At 42.9% G+C, this 22110-nt stretch overlaps 1 protein-coding gene across 1 annotated transcript in view; it reads left to right on the plus strand.

Annotated features, from left to right (window-relative positions):
• The window catches only part of LOC309552694 (E3 ubiquitin-protein ligase RNF213-like), a gene marked incomplete at its 5' end in the record, with an annotated part of 1269694 nt that overhangs the window by 893498 nt on the left and 354086 nt on the right, over nt 1–22110 (plus strand). Inside the window, one exon of the mRNA XM_082253620.1 lies at nt 21092–21276. Within this exon, the coding sequence (XP_082109746.1) occupies nt 21092–21276 (185 nt within the window). The remainder of the gene's footprint in view (nt 1–21091; nt 21277–22110) is intronic.

The raw sequence follows: 22110 nt of genomic DNA on the forward strand, positions 1-22110 counted from the left end.
CCTATATCTCTACTGAACGTAGATGTTAAAATATATGCAAAACTACTAGCGAATAGATTGTCATCCTTGATGCCACTACTGATTAAATCGGACCAGTTGGGTTTTATGAGAGGTCGACAAGCCTCTGACGCCACCAGGAGGATACTGAACCTGATCCAACACGCCAATTCCTCAAAAACGCCTTCTCTGCTTCTATCTATAGATGCAGAGAAGGAGTTTGATAGGGTCCACTGGTCATATATGAAGCTCACCCTACGCAAATTCGGCTCCTAAATGCAATCCTGGCCCTGTATTCCTCACCCTCGGCCCAGGTTTATACCTCGGATATGCTTTCCACCCTTTTCCCATCAGCAATGGGACTAGACAGGGGTGCCCCCTATCCCCCACCATATTCAATCTCATGATCGAACCGCTAGCAGAGGCTGTCCGTTCCAACCCACATATAGCTGGCTTTAAATTCTGCGGCTCCTCACACGTCATTAGCCTATTCGCTGATGACGTTATCTTATCCCTTACCAACCCTCTTGTATCGCTTCCCTTTGCCCACAAAACCTTGGAATCCTTCAGTAAGATATCTTACTATAAAGTTAATTTCCATAAATCCCTCATTCTAGATGTAGGCTCTCATGTTTCCACCAGATCCCACTTAGAGAAAACACTTCCCTATAGTTGGACCTCCGTGGCCATCCCGTATCTGGGTCTGCAACTAACCTCATCCCTAAAAGATGTGGTTCCTACTAACCTGAAACCCCTGATTCAGGAGGTGACTAGAATCCTCTCCCAAACCACATATAAGGAATTATCATGGGTGGGTAGGGTTGCTGCCTTGAAAATGATGGTCCTCCCAAAAATTTTATATATTTTCAGAACGTTGACACTTCCTATAGCCAACTCCTACATATCTGCTTTACAATCACTCTTCAAACGCTATGTATGGCAGAACAAAAGACCTAGGTGTCCCTGGTCACTACTCGTGAAACATAAAAGGGCGGGTGGACTAGGTATGGTAGACCTACACGACTATTATGTGGTGACCCATATGGCACATATTAATGGCTGGTTTACACCGAATACTGACGTCCAATGGGTGCTTGCTGAAACAGCTATGGCCAACGCTCCCTCCCTGCCCCTATTATTGATAGCAGACTGCTGGAAACCTCTCCCATTGCACCAAATGCCACTAACCACACAGGCATCCCTGTTGGCTTGGAGATATACTTTACAACACCAAACTTCCTCCCAGGTATCCAACACAATCTGTATTCCGTTGGAAACCTTGACTGTACTCATCCCGTATCTGCCCCTCCACAAATGGCTAGGTGCGGGCCTCTACTGGTTAGATGATATCCTGGATGGCCCGACATTGAAATCTCTCGCTTCCTTACACCTCCCTCCCTCCGAGGCCTATACACACTTACGCATCGCCAACTTTATTAAAAAATACGCAATACCGAATATTACTATCCAATCTGATCTTTGGCAATATCACGTGAAAGGCCCTCTAATGTCCAAAGGGACATCGCTATTCTACCAATCACTCCAACAAAAACGAACACTCTCTAAGTCGGCCCCTATGATAAAGTGGGAATCAGACCTGCATAGATCCTTCGACATAGCCCAATGGCAACAGGCAATCCTTCATACACACTCTATCTCCCATTGTGCTAATCACTGGGAACTCTCTTATAAAATTCTTTCTAGGTGGTACTTGAGCCCCTACAAACTCAACTCCTTTTACTCCTCACATTAACCATTGTGCTGGAGAGACTGCGGACAAGTAGGCAACCTTGTCCACATAATGTGGGCCTGTAGGAGTCTCACAAGTTTCTGGCGCCAAGTGTTCAAATTGGTTTCATCAACGACAGGTATCCTTACCCCTCCAGACGCAGCTCTAGCCCTCTTAAATCTTACCATAGATAAGTTCCCACTCCATTGTAGGACTATTGCAGCCCATATTTTTCTGGCTGCAAGGGTCCTAATCACCAGGAGATGGAAGACGACAGATATACCGTCCCTTTCAGAAGTTGTACAATATGTTAACTCCACATATGAACATGAACGCCTCATAGCTCTCCGGTCAGGCAAGCTGGCTTCCTTCCAAAATTCCTGGAAGTCATGGTCGCATAGAAGTAGTCAATGAATACTATGCTATATTTGTTTCTTGAACATGTATGATCCTAACTATGTAACTGTACCTATGTTGCATACCCTCCCCTCCCCCCCCCCCTTTTTCCTCCCTAACTTCCTATTGTTGTTTATGTTTTTCTCATTGCAAAACTCAATAAAAATTCATTTAAAAAAAAAAAAAAAATCTCACTAACTCTGTGAGGCTCCAGTTTTTTTTTCAAAGGGCAGTAATGAGATCACAGAGAAAAAGGGGAGGGACCTATGTCCTGTACTGTAATCTAAAAAAATGGAATTTACATGTACATCATAATTCCTATTATCTTAATATTAAAGTTCACAGGAATTGATTCTAGGTACATTGGACAACCTCTAGCAATAAATTGAGGGATTGGCAACAAAACAGACAAAATTGCAGCAACAGGCCCACAGAAAGAACAAGAAGGGTCAACAGATCCAAACAAACCAACCACAGCAAAAAGATGTGCCAAAGCATGGATCAGTAGAGGCTTAATCAACCAACTGTCAAGAAAGGGTTTTAAAAACATGAGCAGAACAACAGGCAGTGACCTGTTGGGAAGGAGCAATGCTAGATGCTTTAAAACATTGGTCCCCAACCCCCGGGGCCACGGACTGGTATCAGTCTGTGGCCTGTTAATAACTGAGCTGCACAGCAGGAGGTGAGTGGTGACCAGTGCCCGTGACAGTTCTGTCCAGACCACAGTGGTGCCACTTAGCAGCCTGTGTCTCCTCTCCCCAGTCTCCTGTCCGGCCGACCATGCCATCCTATCAGTAAACCAGGGGGTGGGAGATGCTGTAGATCTAGACAGTCTTTTCATATTAACAAACGAGTAATCACCCTCTTGTTGAATAGTAAGTTGAGCAGCTCCGTCTGAGCTCCCTCCATCTAGATCTGCAGCTCCTCGCGCCTGCGGCCCTGCTGATAGGATGACATTGTCGGACAAGAGAACTGGTAGAGGACACATAGGCTGATAAGCCTCTGCCCTGGTGAAGGTAGGACTGTGCAGGAGAGGCAGAGATTGGAAGGGGGCAGTGACGTAAGAGAGGAAAGGGGGGACATGACTGCAAGAGATACTGTGATGGGAGGCTGTAATTGCTAGGAGCACTGTAACGTAAAGGGGGCAGCACTGTAATCATTACCGTGCCCCTGCACAGTGCAGTCCCCCTTATATCACAATGCCTCTTTAAAGTACAGTCCCCTTTACATCACAGTGCCCCCTTACTGTGCAGTCCCCTTTACAGTAATAAAAAGGGGACTGTACTGCAAAGTGGCATTGTGATATAAAGGGGACTGCACTGTAAAGGGGCACTGTGATATAAAGGGGGGCTGTGATGTGAAGGGGAACTGAGGACATTGTGGGGCTGCTTTAAAGGGGGGAACTGTGCTGTAAAGAGGGGCTGTGATGTGAAGGGGGCTGAGGACTGACTCAGTGAAAACCCATGGTCGGTCCCTGTTGCCAAAAAGGTTGGGGACCGCTGCTGTAAAGAACACAAGAATTCAAACCTGCAGAGGACTGGATGTAAGTAGGGAAAGAGAGACTTATCCCTGAGGGCAGAAGACCTAAATAGAGGTAATTTTGCCAACCAGGCTTTAAGCCATAGGATTCTGTGCTGATGGATCACATTCTCCATGGTCCCCACACAGAAGAGCAGTACTTGTAATCTTGAAGAATGATTAGGACCATCTATAATCAGAGAGGTTTGACCATTGATTTCTCTGGTCCAGCTTGTCATGTTCTGGGCAATCGAAAACATGGCAATAACTGGATGCAGGACTTCAAAATGGCCTAGAGATGTCTGCCGGCTGAATCCTTAAGGGAGGAAATACCATCAATAGAAACCAAGTACTGATTATTTAGTGCAGGAATGGCTGGATTCACATTGGGAAAAGTCTATCTACTCTTGAAATCCCTTTCCATACATCTCTGAGATGGGCCAGTTATTAAATGGTGGCTTGCTTCAGAATACTGTAGTAAAATGTTTTCTAGTAAGGGCCTTCTTTTTCATGATTTGAAGAGTATGTGAGGGATGAGCAGTTCTAAGTGGATCTATCCAAAAACTAGAATGCACTGCTTCAACCAAAGAGTCCACAGGAGTCAGCATGTAGTGAGAAGCTGAAAAAGTAGCTTCATGAAATTCCAGCAATGAAAAATGTAGTACTACCTCGGAGGACCCGCTGGATTGTTGGGTCCACCTATTGTCAGCACAGCCAAGCAAAACGTATTTTACAACTTGCATACAAAGTCAGTAACCAGTCCATGGGCTTGTTTTTGTTGTTTTATTTAAGGTAAAAAACGTAAAACTAAACATATTTTGGAGTGGGCGTGGTTCGTCAATGGCTCCGTGAGAGGCCGAGCAGTGAGGAGCTCTGCTTGGTGGAGGAGAGCACCGTGCAGTGAGTGAGAAGGCTCCCCCCCCTCCCCCGCTAGGTGCAGAGCGGGGCCCGAGGCTCACAGAGGATGGTAATGGGGAAATCCAGGCTCGGGGAGCCATAAAGCAGCGGTGGTGGCAAGGAAGCAGGCGGTCATACGCTGAATGTGCGGGACCCTGCCTCAGAGTGAGAGAGGTACAGCATAGGGTGAAAGACCGTGCGGGGCTGAGGGGCTGTGGAGGAGGAGAGCCGGGGTCGAGTGCCAGCTGGGACAGTAGATGCGGAGGTCGCTGGTCTCCCCTGTATATATGACTCAAGCAGCCAGCCCGGAGCAGAAACAAGCCCTAGAGAGAAGGACAGACATTACCTCATATTTTCTGAGACACACAGTGGCATCACGAAGCACTGTTGGGACCAAGGCATCACAGAAACGCCAAACAAACTCAGGAATGGCAGTTCAGCAGAAAGGGCCCAAAGCTACAAACACTCAATCTATTGGGGTCTCTGCTGGTGGGAAGAAGCCTTTAGTAATGGATATATCGCAGGAACAAAGGAACGAAGAGCCCAAAGAGTCCCTGACTATGCCGCAACAGCCCCAAATACCATCAACAGCGGAGTGGGGTGAGTTTGTAAAGCTGATCCCGACGAAACAGGATATCCAAGATATGGCTGCAGCAATCGTGAGTGACATTAAAATGGAAATATGTGGTTTAAAACAAAAAGTTGACCAAATTGAAGGCAGATTGGTGAATACAGAGTCAGTACAATGTGATTTTGAAGCCAGAATCTCTGAATTAGAAAGTTCACGAGCACAGTTGCAAAAACAAGTCACCTGGTTGCGGCTGCAGCAGGATGATGGCGAGAACAGCAGCCGGAGGAATAATATTCGACTGCAGGGCTTGCCTGAATCCGTAAAGGGCCCAGAGCTCAGAACCACGGTAGTGGGTATTTTGAATGGTGTGTTGGAGAGACCCCAAATGGAAAAAATGGAAATTGACAGAGTGCACAGGGTTAAAGCGCCCCGAAGGACGGTAACAGAACTAATCCCAGATGTCTTGATTAGGATTCACCTGTTTTCACTTAAAGAAGACATAATGAGACAAGCATGGGCAAAAGGGCAGATTGAGTATGAAGGTTCTCAGCTGAAACTGTTGCCAGATCTTTCACAGGGGACCCTAAAGATGAGAGCCGCAATTAAACCCTTCCTAGAGGTCATAAGAAAAGTGGGAGCAACCTATTTTTGGGGACACCCCTTCCATTTGAAAGTGGTGAAAGACAGAGAAACGTTCTTATTGAAATGGCCAGACCAGCTCCCCGGGCTCTTTACATTTTTGGGGTGCGCCCCGATCCATGTGAGTGACTGGATAGATGTCCTAGGAAACTCCGTGAACTATTACATGAATTAAGTCATACAACATGGGTGAAATTTGGAGCAGATAGGTGTGGGAGCAAAACAGATGCTCAGGACAAGGAGACATTAATACAACGAACCTAAAAGTGCTGCACATAGGTTCCTGGCCTATTCCATGTTTTTTTTTTTGTATTTATTTTTCCGGTTTTTCCCATACGTTTTTTTTTTTTTCTTTTGTTTGTTTCTGGGGTTCTCCCTATCTCCTCTTCTCCCTCTCTTTCTGGGAGGGGGGAACGTTAAGATGTGTGGAGGTCCCTGGTATCCCCACACCCGCCTCGAACATTTGCTTTGTCAAGATATGGGCGTTTTTTCTGCATTTTTTTTCTGTTTTACTTCTTATATGTCCTTACTATCTGAGTCACCCTCGAAGGGGAAGGGGGGGGGGGGTTACTTTTAGTGTGATTTGTGTTATTTTTTCATGTTTTTCTTATGGGGAATTTGTGGTGTGCGTTTTTGGATTTTTTTTTTTTTCACAGGAAAGTTGGATATTATATATTTGTATCTGTAGAAATCAACTATAACTTCACAAGGTGTTTTTTTTATAAATGTTTTATTTATTTTTTTGTTTCTGTTCGTGCCCCCGCCAGCCATGGAGGGCCGGAGCACGATCTTAAGGGTTAAGAGGGAAGGGGGCACTGAGGTAGAGGTAATTTGAGAGTGTTAAGCGGGACACGCTTAAGACATAAAAAAGAAGATATGCGAGACTTAATAATACCGAATTTAAATCACTATTAGGGTGTATATAGAGGATATAGTGACTCAGGGAATAGTTATGGTTAATAGCAACTAGAAGTGAGTAAGAGAGATCCTCCCAGGACCTAGCGTAAGTCTGAAGGGTTAAGATGGAGTTGAGGGGAGGGTAGACGTTTTGCAGAAAGGGGGGTGAGGGGGCCACGGGGCCCTCAGGAAGGAAGATGGGAGAAGGGGGAGGGGAATCCATAGAGTGATAGGAGTAGAAGGCACAAGCAAGGGATCTGACCATGTAGCAATCAAGTCCCCTTTATCTGTGACCTGGCTCGGGGTAGTTTGACTAGATTGGGAGGCGTAAGAGGGGGTCTCTGGGGCGAGGGGGGGGGAGTAGGACGTTGACATTATGTGAAGGGAGGCGATCGTCCGCCGAGTTAGAGCTCCTCTAGCTGGACACTTTAAATTTATAGTTTTACTGTCTGCCAGTGATAAGATAGGGACTACATCCTTACCACCACGGTAGGGGTGAGAGGGAGTAGAGCCCATTTTCTTAGCTTCAATTTTTGGAGCCCAGCCTTTTCTTCTTTTTTCTTCCCTCTTGTGTTCTTGAAGGAGAGTGTCCAGGTACAGTGGCTTGCTTGCGGGGTTTTGGGAACCATGGCCCCCTCAGTAGATAGCGCCTGGTTGCGCTGGTTTAGATAACCATTTGAGGGGGGTAGGGGTAGTGGGTATTAAACAGTATATACATACTTGTGTGGGTGAAGGGGGGTTTTTTTTCTTGTCAAAATTTATTTATTTTTTTTCCGCATAATTTGTGTGGCCGTAGGGGGCAGGGGAACGTTCCACAATGGTGGCTGGAGGTGGGGCGACCCAGGGGGGGGCAGCAGGTTGTAAGATTACGACCTATAATGTGAGGGGACTATCAACCCCACAGAAGCGTAGGAGACTTATGGGAGATCTAAAACGAGATGCTACACAAATAGCTTTCATTCAGGAGACCTACTTCCGCAAAGATGCAGTACCAAAATTGTACAATAAAGACTTTCCATGGGTTTACCACGCTACATCCCCTATTGCTAAATCAAAGGGTGTGAGCATTTTAATATCAAGTGCTATGAATTGGACCCTGAAAGAAGGATTGGCTGACCCAATGGGTAGGTTCGTGTTGGTGAAGGGGTGGATAGGACGGGTCGAGGTAACCCTCGTAAATGTCTATTTTCCTAACTATGAGCATGTAATGTTTTTACAGAAAATGATTCCAGTTGTCTTGGAATTCCGGGAAGGGCACTTAGTGATGGGAGGTGACTTTAATTATGCCCCAGAACCTCTGTTGTATACCTCTAAAAGAAGCTCATATATGTCATTTGCTAAATTACAAAGGCTACAAAAAGAGATCTTCCTCCTGGGCCTCATCGACCCATGGAGGTTGATGCACCCAGGGGAGAGAAATTTAAACTTTCTATTCTCCAATCCACAAGGCATATAGTAGGATAGACAAAATCCTGGTTACCCAGGCAGACCTGCCGTTAGTGACAGACTCAGATATCGGAGATTTTTCAATCTCCATTTTCCGGTGTATTTGAGTATAGAGTGGGAATCAAAAAACTGTAGTCCAAGATTATGGCGCATAAATGAGGCCTTATTACAATCCTCGGAAACGGAGGGGAAGATAGATGAGGCGTTACATAACTACTTTTTGGAAAATACATCGGAGTCGCTCTCACCTTCCACGATCTGGGAAGCGCACAAGTGCGTGATAAGAGGGTTCTGATACAGTTGGGTGCACAGCGCAAAAGAGAGCGAGAGGCGAAAATTAAAGAATATCTAACTAAAATTGAACATCTGAGTAGACAGCATAAGAGAACGCTTGCGGAAGTTCACTTGATCCCTCTCATGCGGGTAAGAGAGGAATTGAATCAGATACTTTTCCAAAAGACAGTACGAAATATGTTATGGTTGAAAAGACACCTGTATGAATACGCAAATAAACCAGGGGCGATGCTGGCACGAGCATTGAGGGGCCCAAAAAGACGAACTCAAATTTTACGTCTTAGAAATACAAAAGGTGGGGAGGTTCACACTTCAGCTGACATAGCAGAAGAGTTCTGCTCTTTCTATCGGTCACTATATAACCTACCGGAAATAGGGAGCAAGAAAAGTCCAGAAAAGGGGAAGCAGATAGAGGAGTATTTACGAGACTCGGGCATGCGTACACTTTCAGAAGACCAAGTACTGACTTTGGAAGGCGAGATATCGGGGGAAGAGCTGGCCGCTGCGATATCACAGACCAAGGTACATAAGGCACCTGGCCCAGATGGCTTTACTTTAAGTTATTACAAGAAATTTGGGGAGCGTTTAAAGAACCCCCTACTATCACATTTCAATGAAGTGGGAAGAAGAGTGGCGTTCCCATTGGATTCTTTACGAGCGCATATTACTCTAATACTTAAAGAGGAGAAGGACCCCCTGTGTTGTGGCAGCTATCGCCCGATATCTTTGATAAATGTAGACACGAAACTATACGCAAGAATATTAGCAAATCGGCTCTTACCACATATGGCAGACTTGGTCCATTTCGACCAAGTGGGCTTTATTCCTACCCGGGAGGCCCGGGACAATACAATCCGAGCCATAGATTTAATACATCGGGCACGTACATCACGGAAGAAGATGGTTCTCTTCGCAGCAGATGCGGAAAAGGCCTTTGACAGGGTGGAGTGGGATTTTATCTGGGCCACCCTGTCATACATAGGCCTGGGACCACAAATGCTGCAATTTATACTGGCACTTTATACGGTCCCTACGGCTGCGGTTAGGGTAAATGAATGGAGGTCGAGTTACTTCCCTATCTCTAATGGCACACGGCAGGGGTGCCCTCTATCCCCGCTTATATTCGTGTTGTGTCTGGAACCCCTATTGTGCAGAATTCGGATTTCTCCGGATATAGCGGGAATCCAAAGCGGGGGGGAACAACACAAGGTGGCCGAGTTTGCGGATGACCAGCTGTTTTTTGCTACTAACCCTTCTCTTTCATTACCAAATATTCTAGACGCCCTGAAAACATACAGTGGGTTCTCTAATTATAAAATGAATGTAACTAAATCAGCGGCACTCAACATATCGTTATCGGACCAAGAAGAGAGAGCACTTCGAACAGCGTTCCCGTTTCAATGGGCCTCAGATACGCTGAAATACTTAGGGATACAGTTAATGGCAGATCCCGCGGATCTCTATAGAAAGAATTACCTTCCGCTTGTAGGAAAGATTAAAGCAGATCTTAGAATATGGCAGCTGTTGGCAGTGACGTGGTTTGGACGCTGTAGCGTTATTAAAATGAATGTGTTACCCCGTATTTTGTATTTAATGCAGACAATTCCAATAGCAGTTCCAAAAGAATTCTTTCAATCAATCAAGGGCATACTCCGCGCCTATATTTGGGCAAACAAATCGCCGAGAATTAAGATGCAGACGTTGGCCTTACCCAAAGTAAGAGGTGGGATGGGATTACCAGATATCCTGAGATATTACAGGGCGGTCCATATAGTAAGGGTGGTAGACTGGCACTGCAATAAACTTACCAAACGATGGGTGGATTTAGAGAATGAGGAAACAGGTCAGCTAACCCCCCCAGCCCCATGGTCGGTGTTCGAATCAAAAGACGCTATTCTCAAACATCCTACAGTGGGAGCGACTATAAAAGAAACTAAGAGAATTCAGTCGCATTGGAGGGTAGCTCCGGGTATATCTCCGATGACACCGATCTTGGGGAACCCGGATTCCCCCGGGGTGTATAAATGCCAGACTCATTAGGTGGGCTCAGAATAGTAAAAGGCGCCTAGGTGATATATGGCAAAATGGGCCTATGCCCTCCCTAGAAGAACTTAGGACAGGTGCAGGAGAATCGCTAGATTATTTCAGCCTTTATCAGTTGTATAATTATATTAGATCAGTTCGGCAGAAAGGGTATGTACCACGAGAGCCAACGGATCTGGAAAATATGTGTAGAACAGGTAACGCGACGGGCCATTTGATCTCAAGGTTCTATACACAATTGTCAGAAGATGAGGGAGACCAACAATTGCCGTTTATCCAAAAATGGGAGCAGGAGTTAAACACCGTGTGGTCAAAAGAGCAGATAAATAAGATCCTGAGATTAGTTCACCAATCGTCACTAGATTGTAAGATCCAAGAGACAGGGTATAAAATTCTAACCAGATGGTATAGAGTCCCATCACTATTACACAGAATAAAAGAGGCGGTCTCAGGAAAATGCTGGCGGTGTGGATTGGAGGATGGAAATATGGTACATATTTTTGGGGGATGTAAAAGAGTGCGGCCATTTTGGAATAAGATAGCAGTGGCTATAAAACATATAGCCAACGTGGATATGCTAGAGGTCCCCGCGTTGTGCTTGCTGCATTTGACAGGAAGCTCAGTGCGGAGCTACAGGAAGTCCCTGACTCTGCGTCTGTTGAATGCAGCAAGGGCATGCATACCTATTTTCTGGAAACAGACAGTGATCCCAACTTACGAGTTGTGGTGTGGGAAGGTCAACGAGATTTTTAAGATGGAAGAACTGTCCGCCATATTGGGAAATTCAGAGGATCAAGTTAAGTTGAGATGGAGACCCTGGGTGCAATACTTGGAAGCCAATTCTTCTTAAAGGGAGTTTAAGAGAGGGTCACCCTGGGCGGAGCCTCGTCCAGGCTGGGGGGGGGGACGGTCCCCATACCCCTTCTGGCGTACGGTAATATAGTATGGAATACATCTTCATACGAAGAAATGTTGGGAATGAGTGCATAAAAGTATAAAAAAAAAAATTTTTTTCTGTGTGTTTTTGTGTTTTTTTTTGTTTAATTGGGGGGAGGATGGAGGGGGAGGTAAGGGGGGTGGGGTTTGGTCAGATCATGACAATGTTTGTTTGAAATGTATGTATATATAAAAAATCACCAATAAAGATATACATTTAAAAAATAAGGTAAAAAACGTGGACAGGGTCTATGGGTATATAGGAGGCCCAACTTGAATTGAGACAAAATTGGAGGACAAAGCTTCCTATATGTGTACAGAAGAAACACAAAGATGGATCCTGGACTTTCTACTCCTTTGGCGTGGCTTCTCTCTCTTAATGGATCCGTAACACAGTCTCTGTAAGGGGCACTTAGTCCCCTTTAAATGAACCTCTTCAGACTCCAGCTAGAAACTGCCCACCCACCTAGCTGTCTTGAAGAGTATCCCAAGGTAAGAGATTCTGGAACATACTCGCAGCACTCTCCCAGAAGGAACAGGTTGGGTATGGCACCTAGCAGCCCTCTCCCTTGTAGGCCCTGGGGGTTTATAGGTATACTCGCACAGTTCTTGTCTTGCAGCTGTAGGTGAAACTGCTTTCTGGCCTTCACTGGGCTAGTTTCTTTCCTGGCTATGCAGGCTGTCCTTCCCTGGTGGACTGCAGGGCAGTGGAGATCCCTATTTCATCTTCCTCCTACCAACCTCCAGCCTGAAGGCAGACCTGCCTTGTCCGGGGTCCCCTCCCAGGCCACACACAGCAGCACTTCAGCAATAATAAGAAAAGAGCTTTTAAAAAAATATAACAATTAAGGAACACTATCATTGTTTAAATGTTACAAAGAATATACCAGAATATGTAAAAAGGAATCAAGGCTGCAAAAGTTCAAAACGAACTACAGATTGCAAAAGCTAGTAGGACAAACCCCAAAAAATTATTCAAATATATTAATAGTAAAAAGGTCAGGTCTGAGCATGTAGACTCTTTACAAAATAATCTGGAGTGGGTAACTGGGGACAAAGAGAAGGCAAATGTATTAAATACCTTCTTTAGCTCTTTGTATACAAAGGGGATCTCATGTTTATAATGGGGATGGTATTGACACAGCCCCAGGTGATCCACAATGGCTCAAAATGTATATGGTCAAGAAATATTTAGACAGAATAAAGGTGAATAAAGCACCTGGGCCAGATGGTATTCACCCACAGATCCTAAAATAATTGAGCTCTTTCATTTCAAAACCATTGTTTCTAATTTTTAGGGACTCTTTAATGACTGGAATAGTACCACTGGATTGCATAAGGCCAATGTGGTGCCTACATTTAAAAAGGGATCAAAGTCTTCTTTGCCATGTAACTATAGCCTTTTCTGGCACTTTTTATTAAAATCAGTACTTATAACCCCCAAACATTATTATTTTTTTTTAGCAGAGACCCTAGGGAACAAAATGGCGATCTTTGCAATTTTTTATGTCACACGGTATTTGTCCAGTGGTTTTTTTAAACGCAATATTTGGGGAAAAAATACACTTTTTATTAATTAAAAAAAACAAAACACAATAAATATTCCAATTTTTGTTTTGTAAAACATGAAAGATGATGTTATGCTGAGTAAGTAGATACCTAACATGTCATGCTTTAAAATTGTCCAGGTTCATCGAATAGTGACAAAATCTGGAACTTTAAAATCTCTATAGGGGATGCTTGTTACCTGTTTAGAGTTACAGAGGAGGTATAGCAATAGAATTATTGCTCTTGCTCTAATGTTCGCGGAGATACCCCCCACGTGTGGTGCAAACACCGTTTACATATGCATGCGCATCTTACATATGCTTTCATTTCTGCACATGAGCACAGAGGGATGGGGCGCTTTAAATATTTTTTCTTTTACTCTGTCCCTTTATTTTATTTTTTTTATTACTTTTATTCCTAATACAAGGAATGACAGGTCCTCTTTATGGAGATATCTGGGGTCTTTCTTTACCTTTAACCACTTAGGGACCAGACTTATTTCTGACACTTGTTGTTTTCAAGTTAGAATCAGTATTTGTATATATCTATATATAGATATATATATATATATATATATCTATATATATATATATATATATATACAAACCGAAATCCAAAAAAGTTGGGACACTTTGCAAATTGTGAGTAAAAAAGGAATGGACTAATTTACAAATCTCATAAACTTATATTTTATTCACAATATAATATAGATAACATATCAAATGTTGATCTGGAACAATCTCTGTGCGTAAGGGTCAAGGTCAGAAAACCATACTGCATGCCCGTGATCTTCGGGCCCTTAGACGGCACTGCATCACATATAGGAATGCTACTGTAATGGAAATCACAACATAGGCTCAAGAATACTTCCAGAAAACATTGTCGGTGAACACAATCCACCGTGCCATTCGCCGTTGCTATCTAAAACTCGATAGGCCAAAAAAGAAGCCATATCTAAACATGATCCAGAAGCGCAGGCATTTTTTCTGGGCCAAGGCTCATTTAAAATGGACTGTGGCAATGTGGAAAACTGTTCTGTGGTCAGACGTATCAAAATTTGAAGTTCTTTTTGGAAAACTGGGACGGCATGACATCCTGACTAAAAAGGACAAGGACAACCCAAGTTGTTATCCGCATCTGCATCTCTGATGGTATGGGGTTGTATGAGTGCGTGTGGCATGTTCAGCTTACACATCTGGAAAGGCACCATCAATGCTGAAAGGTATATCCAAGTTCTAGAACAACATATGCTCCCATCCAGACGTCGTCTCTTTCAGGGAAGAACTTACGTTTTCCAACATGACAATGCCAGACCACATACTGCATCAATTACAACATCATGGCTGCGTAGAAGGATCTGGGTACTGAAATGGCCAGCCTGCAGTCCAGATCTTTCACCCATAGAAAAAATTTGGCGCATCATAAAGAGGAAGATGCGACAAAGAAGACCTAAGACAGTTGAGCAACTGGAAGCCTGTATTAGACAAGAATTCCTATTCCTAAACTTGAGCAACTTTTCTCCTCAGCCTCCAGATGTTTGCAGACTGTTATAAAAAGAAGAGGGAATGCCACACAGTGGTAAACATGGCCTTGTCCCAACTTTTTTGAGATGTGTTGATGCCATGAAATTTAAAATCAACTTATTTTTCCCTTAAAATTATACATTTTCTCAGTTTAAACATTGGATATGTCATCTATGTTGTATTCTGAATAAAATATTGAAATTTGAAACTTCCACATCATTGCATTCTGTTTTTATTCACAATTTGTACAGTGTTCCAACTTTTTTGGAATCGGGTTTGTATTTAGCAGAGACTCTTAGAGAATAAAATGAAGATTGTTGCAATACTTTATGGCACATCGTATTTGTGCAGCGGTCTTGCAAACGCAATTTTTTTGGAAGAAATAAATTGTTTTGAATTAAAAAATAAGAAAACGGTAAAGTTAGCCCAATTGTTTTCTATAATGCGAAAGATAATGTTACGCCGAGTAAATTGAGACCTAACATGTAAAGCTTCAAAATTCCATGCTCGTGGAATGGAGACAAACATTGGTACTTAACAATCCCCATAAGCGTCGCCATAGGCGTCGCTTTAAAAATGTCTACAGGTTACCAGTTTAGAGTTACAGAGGAGGTCTAGGGCTAGAATTATTGCTCCTGCGATACCTCACGTGTGGTTTGAGCACCGTTTAGATATGTGGGAGTTCGCTTCTGCGCACGAGTTCGGAGGGATGGAACACTTCAATTTTTTTCTTTTTTATTTTACTTTCTTATTTATTTTACCTTTTATTTTTTTATTTCTACACTGTTGCTTTAAAAAAAAATTTTTAATCACTTTTATTAAACACTTTAGTAAACATCCCTTGTAATAGAATTAAGCAGTACAGGTCCTCTTTAATGTGAGATCTAGGGTTAAAAGACCTCATATTTCACATCTAGACCTAAAAGAAAAAAAAAATGTATATTTTTTAAGTGCAAGAAAAATAAAAAATAGGCTCTTTAAGGCTGTTGGGCGGAAGCGACGTATGACATCACTCCAGTCCTCCAAGGCCATAGAGTCGAGTGGGGGCCATCTTGCCCTCACTCGGCTCCCTTCCTGGAACCCAGAATGAGAGGATTGTTTTCCTGAATGTTTCCGGTAAGCGGGGAAAACGACCGGGAAGCGGGGGGAGGGGGTGGGCACCTCTCCCGCCGCCCATAAAAGTAATCCCGCGGTGAGTCCGCCAATGGGACTACTTTTATGTGAAAAGGACTGCCGGCTGTGTAGAAAAATACCGGGGTTATGGCAGCTATCTGCTGCCATAACACTGATATTAAAGGTCAAAGTATCGACAAAAATACGCGGCAGGAGGTCCTGATAGTGGTTAAAAGCAAAAGATCAATAAAAACATTTTTTTTTAAACTTTTGCTTAAAAAAAATTGTTTACTTCCACCCTAAACTGGAAATGACGTCATAATGCCGCTCTGGTCCTCCAAGGTCATAGAGGTGATCAGAAAACCGCACCGTGAAATCATTCCTCGGGCGTGTCGGTAAAAACTGCAAGCCAGAGAAACAACGGCGAGCAGAAGGAGGGGGGATGTCCCCTCCTGCTGCTTTGGAAAGCAATCCAGAGGCTAATGAGCCACTCGGAATGCTTTTATGAGAAAGCTAGCCGCTGGCTGAAAAATAAAAATAAAAACGGGGTAATGGAGTCAACTACCCTTGATCCGCAAGGTATATACAATATCTCTTAAAAGTGAGTACACCCCTCACATTTGTGTAAATATTTTATTATATCTTTTCATGTGACAACATTGAAAAATTACACTTTGCTACAATGTAAAGAAGTGAGTGTACAGCTTGTATAACAGTGTAAATTTGCTGTCCCCTCAAAATAACTCTACACAGCCATTAATGTCTAAACCGCTGGCAACAAAAGTGAGTACAACCCTAAGTGAAAATTTCCAAAATGGGCCCAAAGTGTCAATATTTTGTGTGGCCACCATTGTTTTCCAGCACTGCCTTAACCCTCCACATTCTTTTGGAGGATGCTCCACAGATCCTCAATAGGGTTTAGGTCTGGAGACATGCTTGGCCAGTCCATCACCTTTACCCTCAACAAGGCAGTGGTCGTCTTGGAAGTGTGTTTGGGGTCGTTATCATGTTGGAATACTGCCCTGTGGCCCAGTCTCTGAAGGGAGGGGATCGTGCTCTGCTTCAGTATGTCACAGTACATGTTGGCATTCATGGTTCCCTCAATGAACGCATGCAGCCCCAGACCATGACACTCCCACTATCATGCTTGACTGTAGGCAAGACACACTTGTCTTTGTTCTCCTCACCTGGTTGCTGCCACACACACTTGACACCATCTGAACCAAATACGTTTCTCTTGGTTTCATCAGACCACAGGGGATGGTTACAGTAATTCATGCCCTTAGTCTGCTTGTCTTCAGCAAACTGTTTGCAAACTTTCTTGTGCATAATCTTTAGAAGAGGCTTCCTTCTGGGACGACAGCCATGCAGACCAATTTGATGCAGTGTGCGGCGTATGGTCTGAGCACTGACAGGCAAACCCCACCCCTTCAACCTCTGCAGCAATGCTGGCAGCACTCATACGTCTATTTCCCAAAGACAACCTCTTGATATGATGTTAAGTACATGCACTCAACCTCTACAGATGGCCTAGGCCATCTTTATGTAGAGCAACAATTCTTTTTTTTTTTTTTTTTAGATCCTCAGAGAGTTCTTTGCCATGAGGTGCCATGTTGAACTTCAGTGACCAGTATGAGAGAGTGAGAGGGATAACACCAAATTTAACACACCTGCTCCCCATTCACACCTGAGACCTTGTAACACTAATGAGTCACATGACACCGGGGAGGGAAAATGGCAGATTGGGCCCAATTTGGACATTTTCACTTAGGGATGTACACACTTTTGTTGCCAGCGGTTGAGAAATTAATGGCTGTGTGTTGAGTTATTTTGAGGGGACAACAAATTTACACTGTTATACAAGCTGTACACTCACTACTATACATTGTAGTAAAGTGTAATTTCTTCAGTGTTGTCACATGAAAAGATATATTAAAATATTTGCAAAAAGGTGAGGGGTGTACTCACTTTTGTAAGATACTGTAAAGTATTGCGGTCCGCAAATAGTTAAGCAACAGACAACATGGATTCATTAGAGACAGAAGTTGTCAGAGAATTTTTTTCTTTTTTTATGAGGAGGCAAGTAAAACCTTAGACAAAGGAGTGGTTGTTGACATAGTATACTTGGATTTTGCAAAAGCGTTTGATACAGTTCCCAACACACAGTTAATATGTAACGTAAACCCTTAAGACTTGGAAAGATCAGTTTGTAAATGGATAGAAAACTGTCTAAAAGACCGAATTCAGAGAGTAGTGGTTAATGATTCATACTCTGAATGGTCTGAGGTTGTTAGTGGTGTACCTCAAGGTTCAGTGTTGGGACCCTTATTTTAATATACAGTATTTATAAATGATAAAGGGTCTGGGATTAAAAGTACCTTGTCAGTGTTGCAGATGACACCAAGTTATGCAGTGGAATAACATCTTTACAGGATGTCTCCAATTTACAAGCCGACCTCAATGGGCAACTATGTGGCAAATGTTGTATAATATTGATAAATGTAAAGTGATGCACTTGGGGGCTAAGAATAAGCATACATCATACATACTAGGGGGAGAACAACTGGGGGAATCAGTGGTGAAGAATTTGGGTGTTTTGGTAGATCATAAGCTTAATAATAGCATGCAAAATCCTTTCTTGTATTAAAAGAGGTATGGACTCCAGAGAGATATATAGCATTTTACCCCTGTGCAAATCATTAGTTAGACCTCATCTGGAATATGCACTCCAGTTTTGGGCACCAATTTAAAAAAAAGGATATCAGGGAACTGGAGAAAGTGCAGAAAAGGGCAGCCAAACTGATAAAAGACATTGATGAGCTCAGCTATGAGGAAAGATTAGCGCAACTAAATGTTTTTTTCTCTTGAGAAGAGGAGTTTGGGGGGGATATGATCAACTTGTATAAACACATAAATGGTCCAAATAGTGAACCTGGTGTTGAGTTATTCACTTTAAGGTCATCACAGAGGACAAGGGAGCACTCTTTACATCTGAAGGAAAAGAGATTTGATCTCAAAATACGGAAAGGTATCTTCACAGTAAGAGCTGTGAAAATGTGGAATAGACTCCCTCAAGAGCTGGTTCTGTCCAGCTTAATAGATTACTTTAAAAAATTCCTGGATTATTATCTAAATGTACATAATATAACTTGATACTAAAATGTATAGGTAAAGTTGATCCAGTCAATATCTGATTGCCTCTTGGGGGGATCAGGAAATATTTTTTCCCCCTGCTGGAGCATATTGTATCATGGTTTGCTGGGGTTTTTGCCTTCCTCTGGATCAACTGTGGGTATAGGATTGTGTATATAGGATTTTATATTTTTTTAACATTTTTAACTTTTATTCGTTGAACTATATAGGCTTGTGCCTTTTTTCAACCAGACAAACTATGTAACTATGTAGTACTCCATTTTCCACCCGACTCCCTTACTGGCCAGGGTCCACAATATTTATGGGCCTGTCTAACCACCCTGCCAAGCCTCCAGCCTGGGTATTGGTCAGACTTCAACAAATATGCAGATCCCAGCCCCTATACCCCAGCCCACTAGCTTCTAGAAGTTTCCATGAAACCTCTAGAACCAGGGGGAGGCAATAGAGGCCTGGTCTGCAGAGCCTTCCTGCCTGACCTGAATCTGAACCCTGACCCAATTAACAGACTCATGCAGCTACCACGGGTCAAGTAACATTTCCTACACCTATTCTAGCACTAGAAGGTGATACAAACATTATCCATTGCCTCTGTTAAAAGTCAATTTTCTCTTTACCTTCTGCAACTGGAAGTGCACTAGACATTTCAGGTTGTAGGGACTGAAGATAATCAGGGGTGGAGATGCAGAAGAGCATTTACAGGTGTTAGTACCCAGCAATTCCATAAGTGGCGATTAATCAGATATAGTGGCAGAAAAATCTGCTTCGGTCAACAGGCTGCTTATTGCGTATCTGTGAGGATGCCTGAAGTAGCTAGAGAATGACCTTGGTCCAGAATAAGGATACTGCCATCAGTCTCAGAGGTACTTGTACAGTAGTTCCCTCAGGGCCTGCAGTGGAATTCCCGCTATTTGTCAAATATGTTCCTGCTCCCGAATGCCTGTAATCTGGTATTGTAAGTGAGGAGTGTCTCCTGCAGGGTGCTTAATTAATGGATGCAGACTGAATGTGTGTGTCTCTAAAGTATCAGGCTACAGATAAGACAGCAATTGATCAAATTACAACACCAGCAGAAATGTGTATGAAGTCAGAGGAGTTTTATGATCACTAGCCTGAGAGGAACTACTGAGGTGATAAAAAAAGACCACAATTATTTTAATAGATAAATGTTATAACATTACCTATAAGACAGAGTAAATGCGACAATAATAATCAAAATTAAAAGTGTAGCATACCCCATAATGTGCCCCCCAAATTGCTTGTGTGCTTTGCTCTGTGGTGTGTCTTGTAGGATAAAAAGATATTGTGTGGTATCTACTACCTATTCAGGAAATTATTTAACAAGATTTGTGCAGCCAGCAACTGGTATGTAAAGGTACAGGTAAAAATCCTGTCTTGCCCTGTCCCTGTTGGGGTTCACATACTTTTTCTTGCCTCTGAAACACATGGTACAGGAACTAATTCCTATGTCCTATGTTAAAAAGTAAGGGTCCCAACACTGAACCTTGGGGTACCCCACTAATAATCTTAGACCATTTACAGTATTAATAATTAATCACTGCTCTTTGAATAGGGTCTTTTAGCTATTATTCTACAGTCTTCTAGACTTTAACTTGCAAGTTAGCCATGTGTGGGGAACTGTGTGAAACGTTTTTGCAAAATCCAGGTATACTATATCCACAGTCACTCCCCATGTCTAAGTTTTTACTTCCTCATAAAAATAAATCAGATTTGTTTAACAACTTTAACATTTCATGAATCCATGCATGGTCTCTTCTGCAATTCCTGCCTTTTCGCCCAGTTTGAATTTTGACCTAAGGTTCCACTTTAATTTTTATTTTTTCAAATGCCCTTTTCTTATTATTTATGGTTTCTCTAACTTTGGATGTGCTTTATTTTTAACCTTTCAAACTTATTGCCATTTGAAATATATTTTGCAGTGTATTTGCATACAGTCAGTTTGAAACATTCCTATTTCTGTTCTGTGATCTTCAATGACAATATTCCCTCCCAGCCTCAGTCTTGGTGAGCACCCTCAACCCTGAAAAAGTTGCTGTCTTTACATTATTTTTTTTTTCTTTCCAGTATGTGCTTGTCTACAGCTTACATTAAATTTAATCATGTTATGGTCATTGCCACCCAGGTGTTCCTTTATATGAACATTTGTAATAAGTTTTACATGGTCTGAGATTACCAGGTCCAGCATAGCATTATTTTTAGTTGGAGCTTCTATAAGCTGTACCAATAACAAATATGTAGCCCAACGGCTTACCTAAATAATACATTCCATTTTTATCCATCCATTTTTTCAGCATAACCTTAAGCAGGCTTACAGAAATACAATGGCTAGGCACATGATTGTCTATTTCAATCGTAAATCTTTTTTTATTGCAGGAGAACCAGTAATGGGCAGTAGTATACAAAGACGAGACATTGGAACAGAGATGGATATCAAAATGGGTCATGGAAGCGATGAGCATGAAATCCATTCCACTAGTAACGTGGAAGAAAGGGAGTCAAATAAAATGCCTGACGACCAGGAAATGAAAACAGATGTGTCCAACTGTGAAAATGTAAGAGTATATATTTTGATGAAAGGAGCAAAGCGTTGTCTTGTTGTGTACAGTATAAAGTTCCGCTTTGGACCTTGTGTATGAAAAGTGCTGTACATTTGCGGATAAAAAAACATGCTCTAACATTTACTGTTTTTAAGTGGGACTAGTATTTACTATAACTATTTACTTTGTTAAAAAGGGTGTACTATTCCCACCACATTAACGGGATGCCTTTTAGAAAAAAATTCACCAGCCGGACATGGCAAATAAGCTAAGCCAGGGCTAAAAATTTCAAGTCCCGAGCTACTAGCCAGGCCTTAAGGGTTACTCACCACCAGTTGCAGCACCCAACCCCTACCCTGCTCTGCCCCTAATTCTGCCCCTAAACACGCCCTCATAAATTATGTCATAAAATTACACTGTTAAATGTTTTATGCAGAAGTTACAAAAATAAATATTAATAACAACTTCATCAGTGCCCATCAGTGCAGCCTCATCAGTGCCCATCAATGCAGCCTATCAGTGCTCATCAGTGCCCATCAGGGCAGCCTATCAGTGCCCATCAGTGTAGCATCATCATTGAAGCTTATCAGTGCCACCTCACCAGTGCCATCTCACCAGTGCCTGTCAGTGAAACCTCACCAGTGCCCATCAGTGCAGCCTCACCAGTGCCCATAAGTGCAGCCTCATTAGTGCAGCCTGATCAGTGTCATTCATGGCAGCCTCACCAGTGCTCATCAATGCAGCTTCACCAGTGCCCTTCAATGCAGCCTCACACGTGGCCTTCAATGCAGCCTCATCAGTACCCATCAATGCAACCACACATGTGCCCATCAGTGCAACCTAACCTGTGCCCAT

Source organism: Pelophylax lessonae, assembly GCF_965119305.1.
Source record: "Pelophylax lessonae genome assembly, chromosome: 4".
Taxonomy (NCBI): Eukaryota; Metazoa; Chordata; class Amphibia; order Anura; family Ranidae; genus Pelophylax; species Pelophylax lessonae.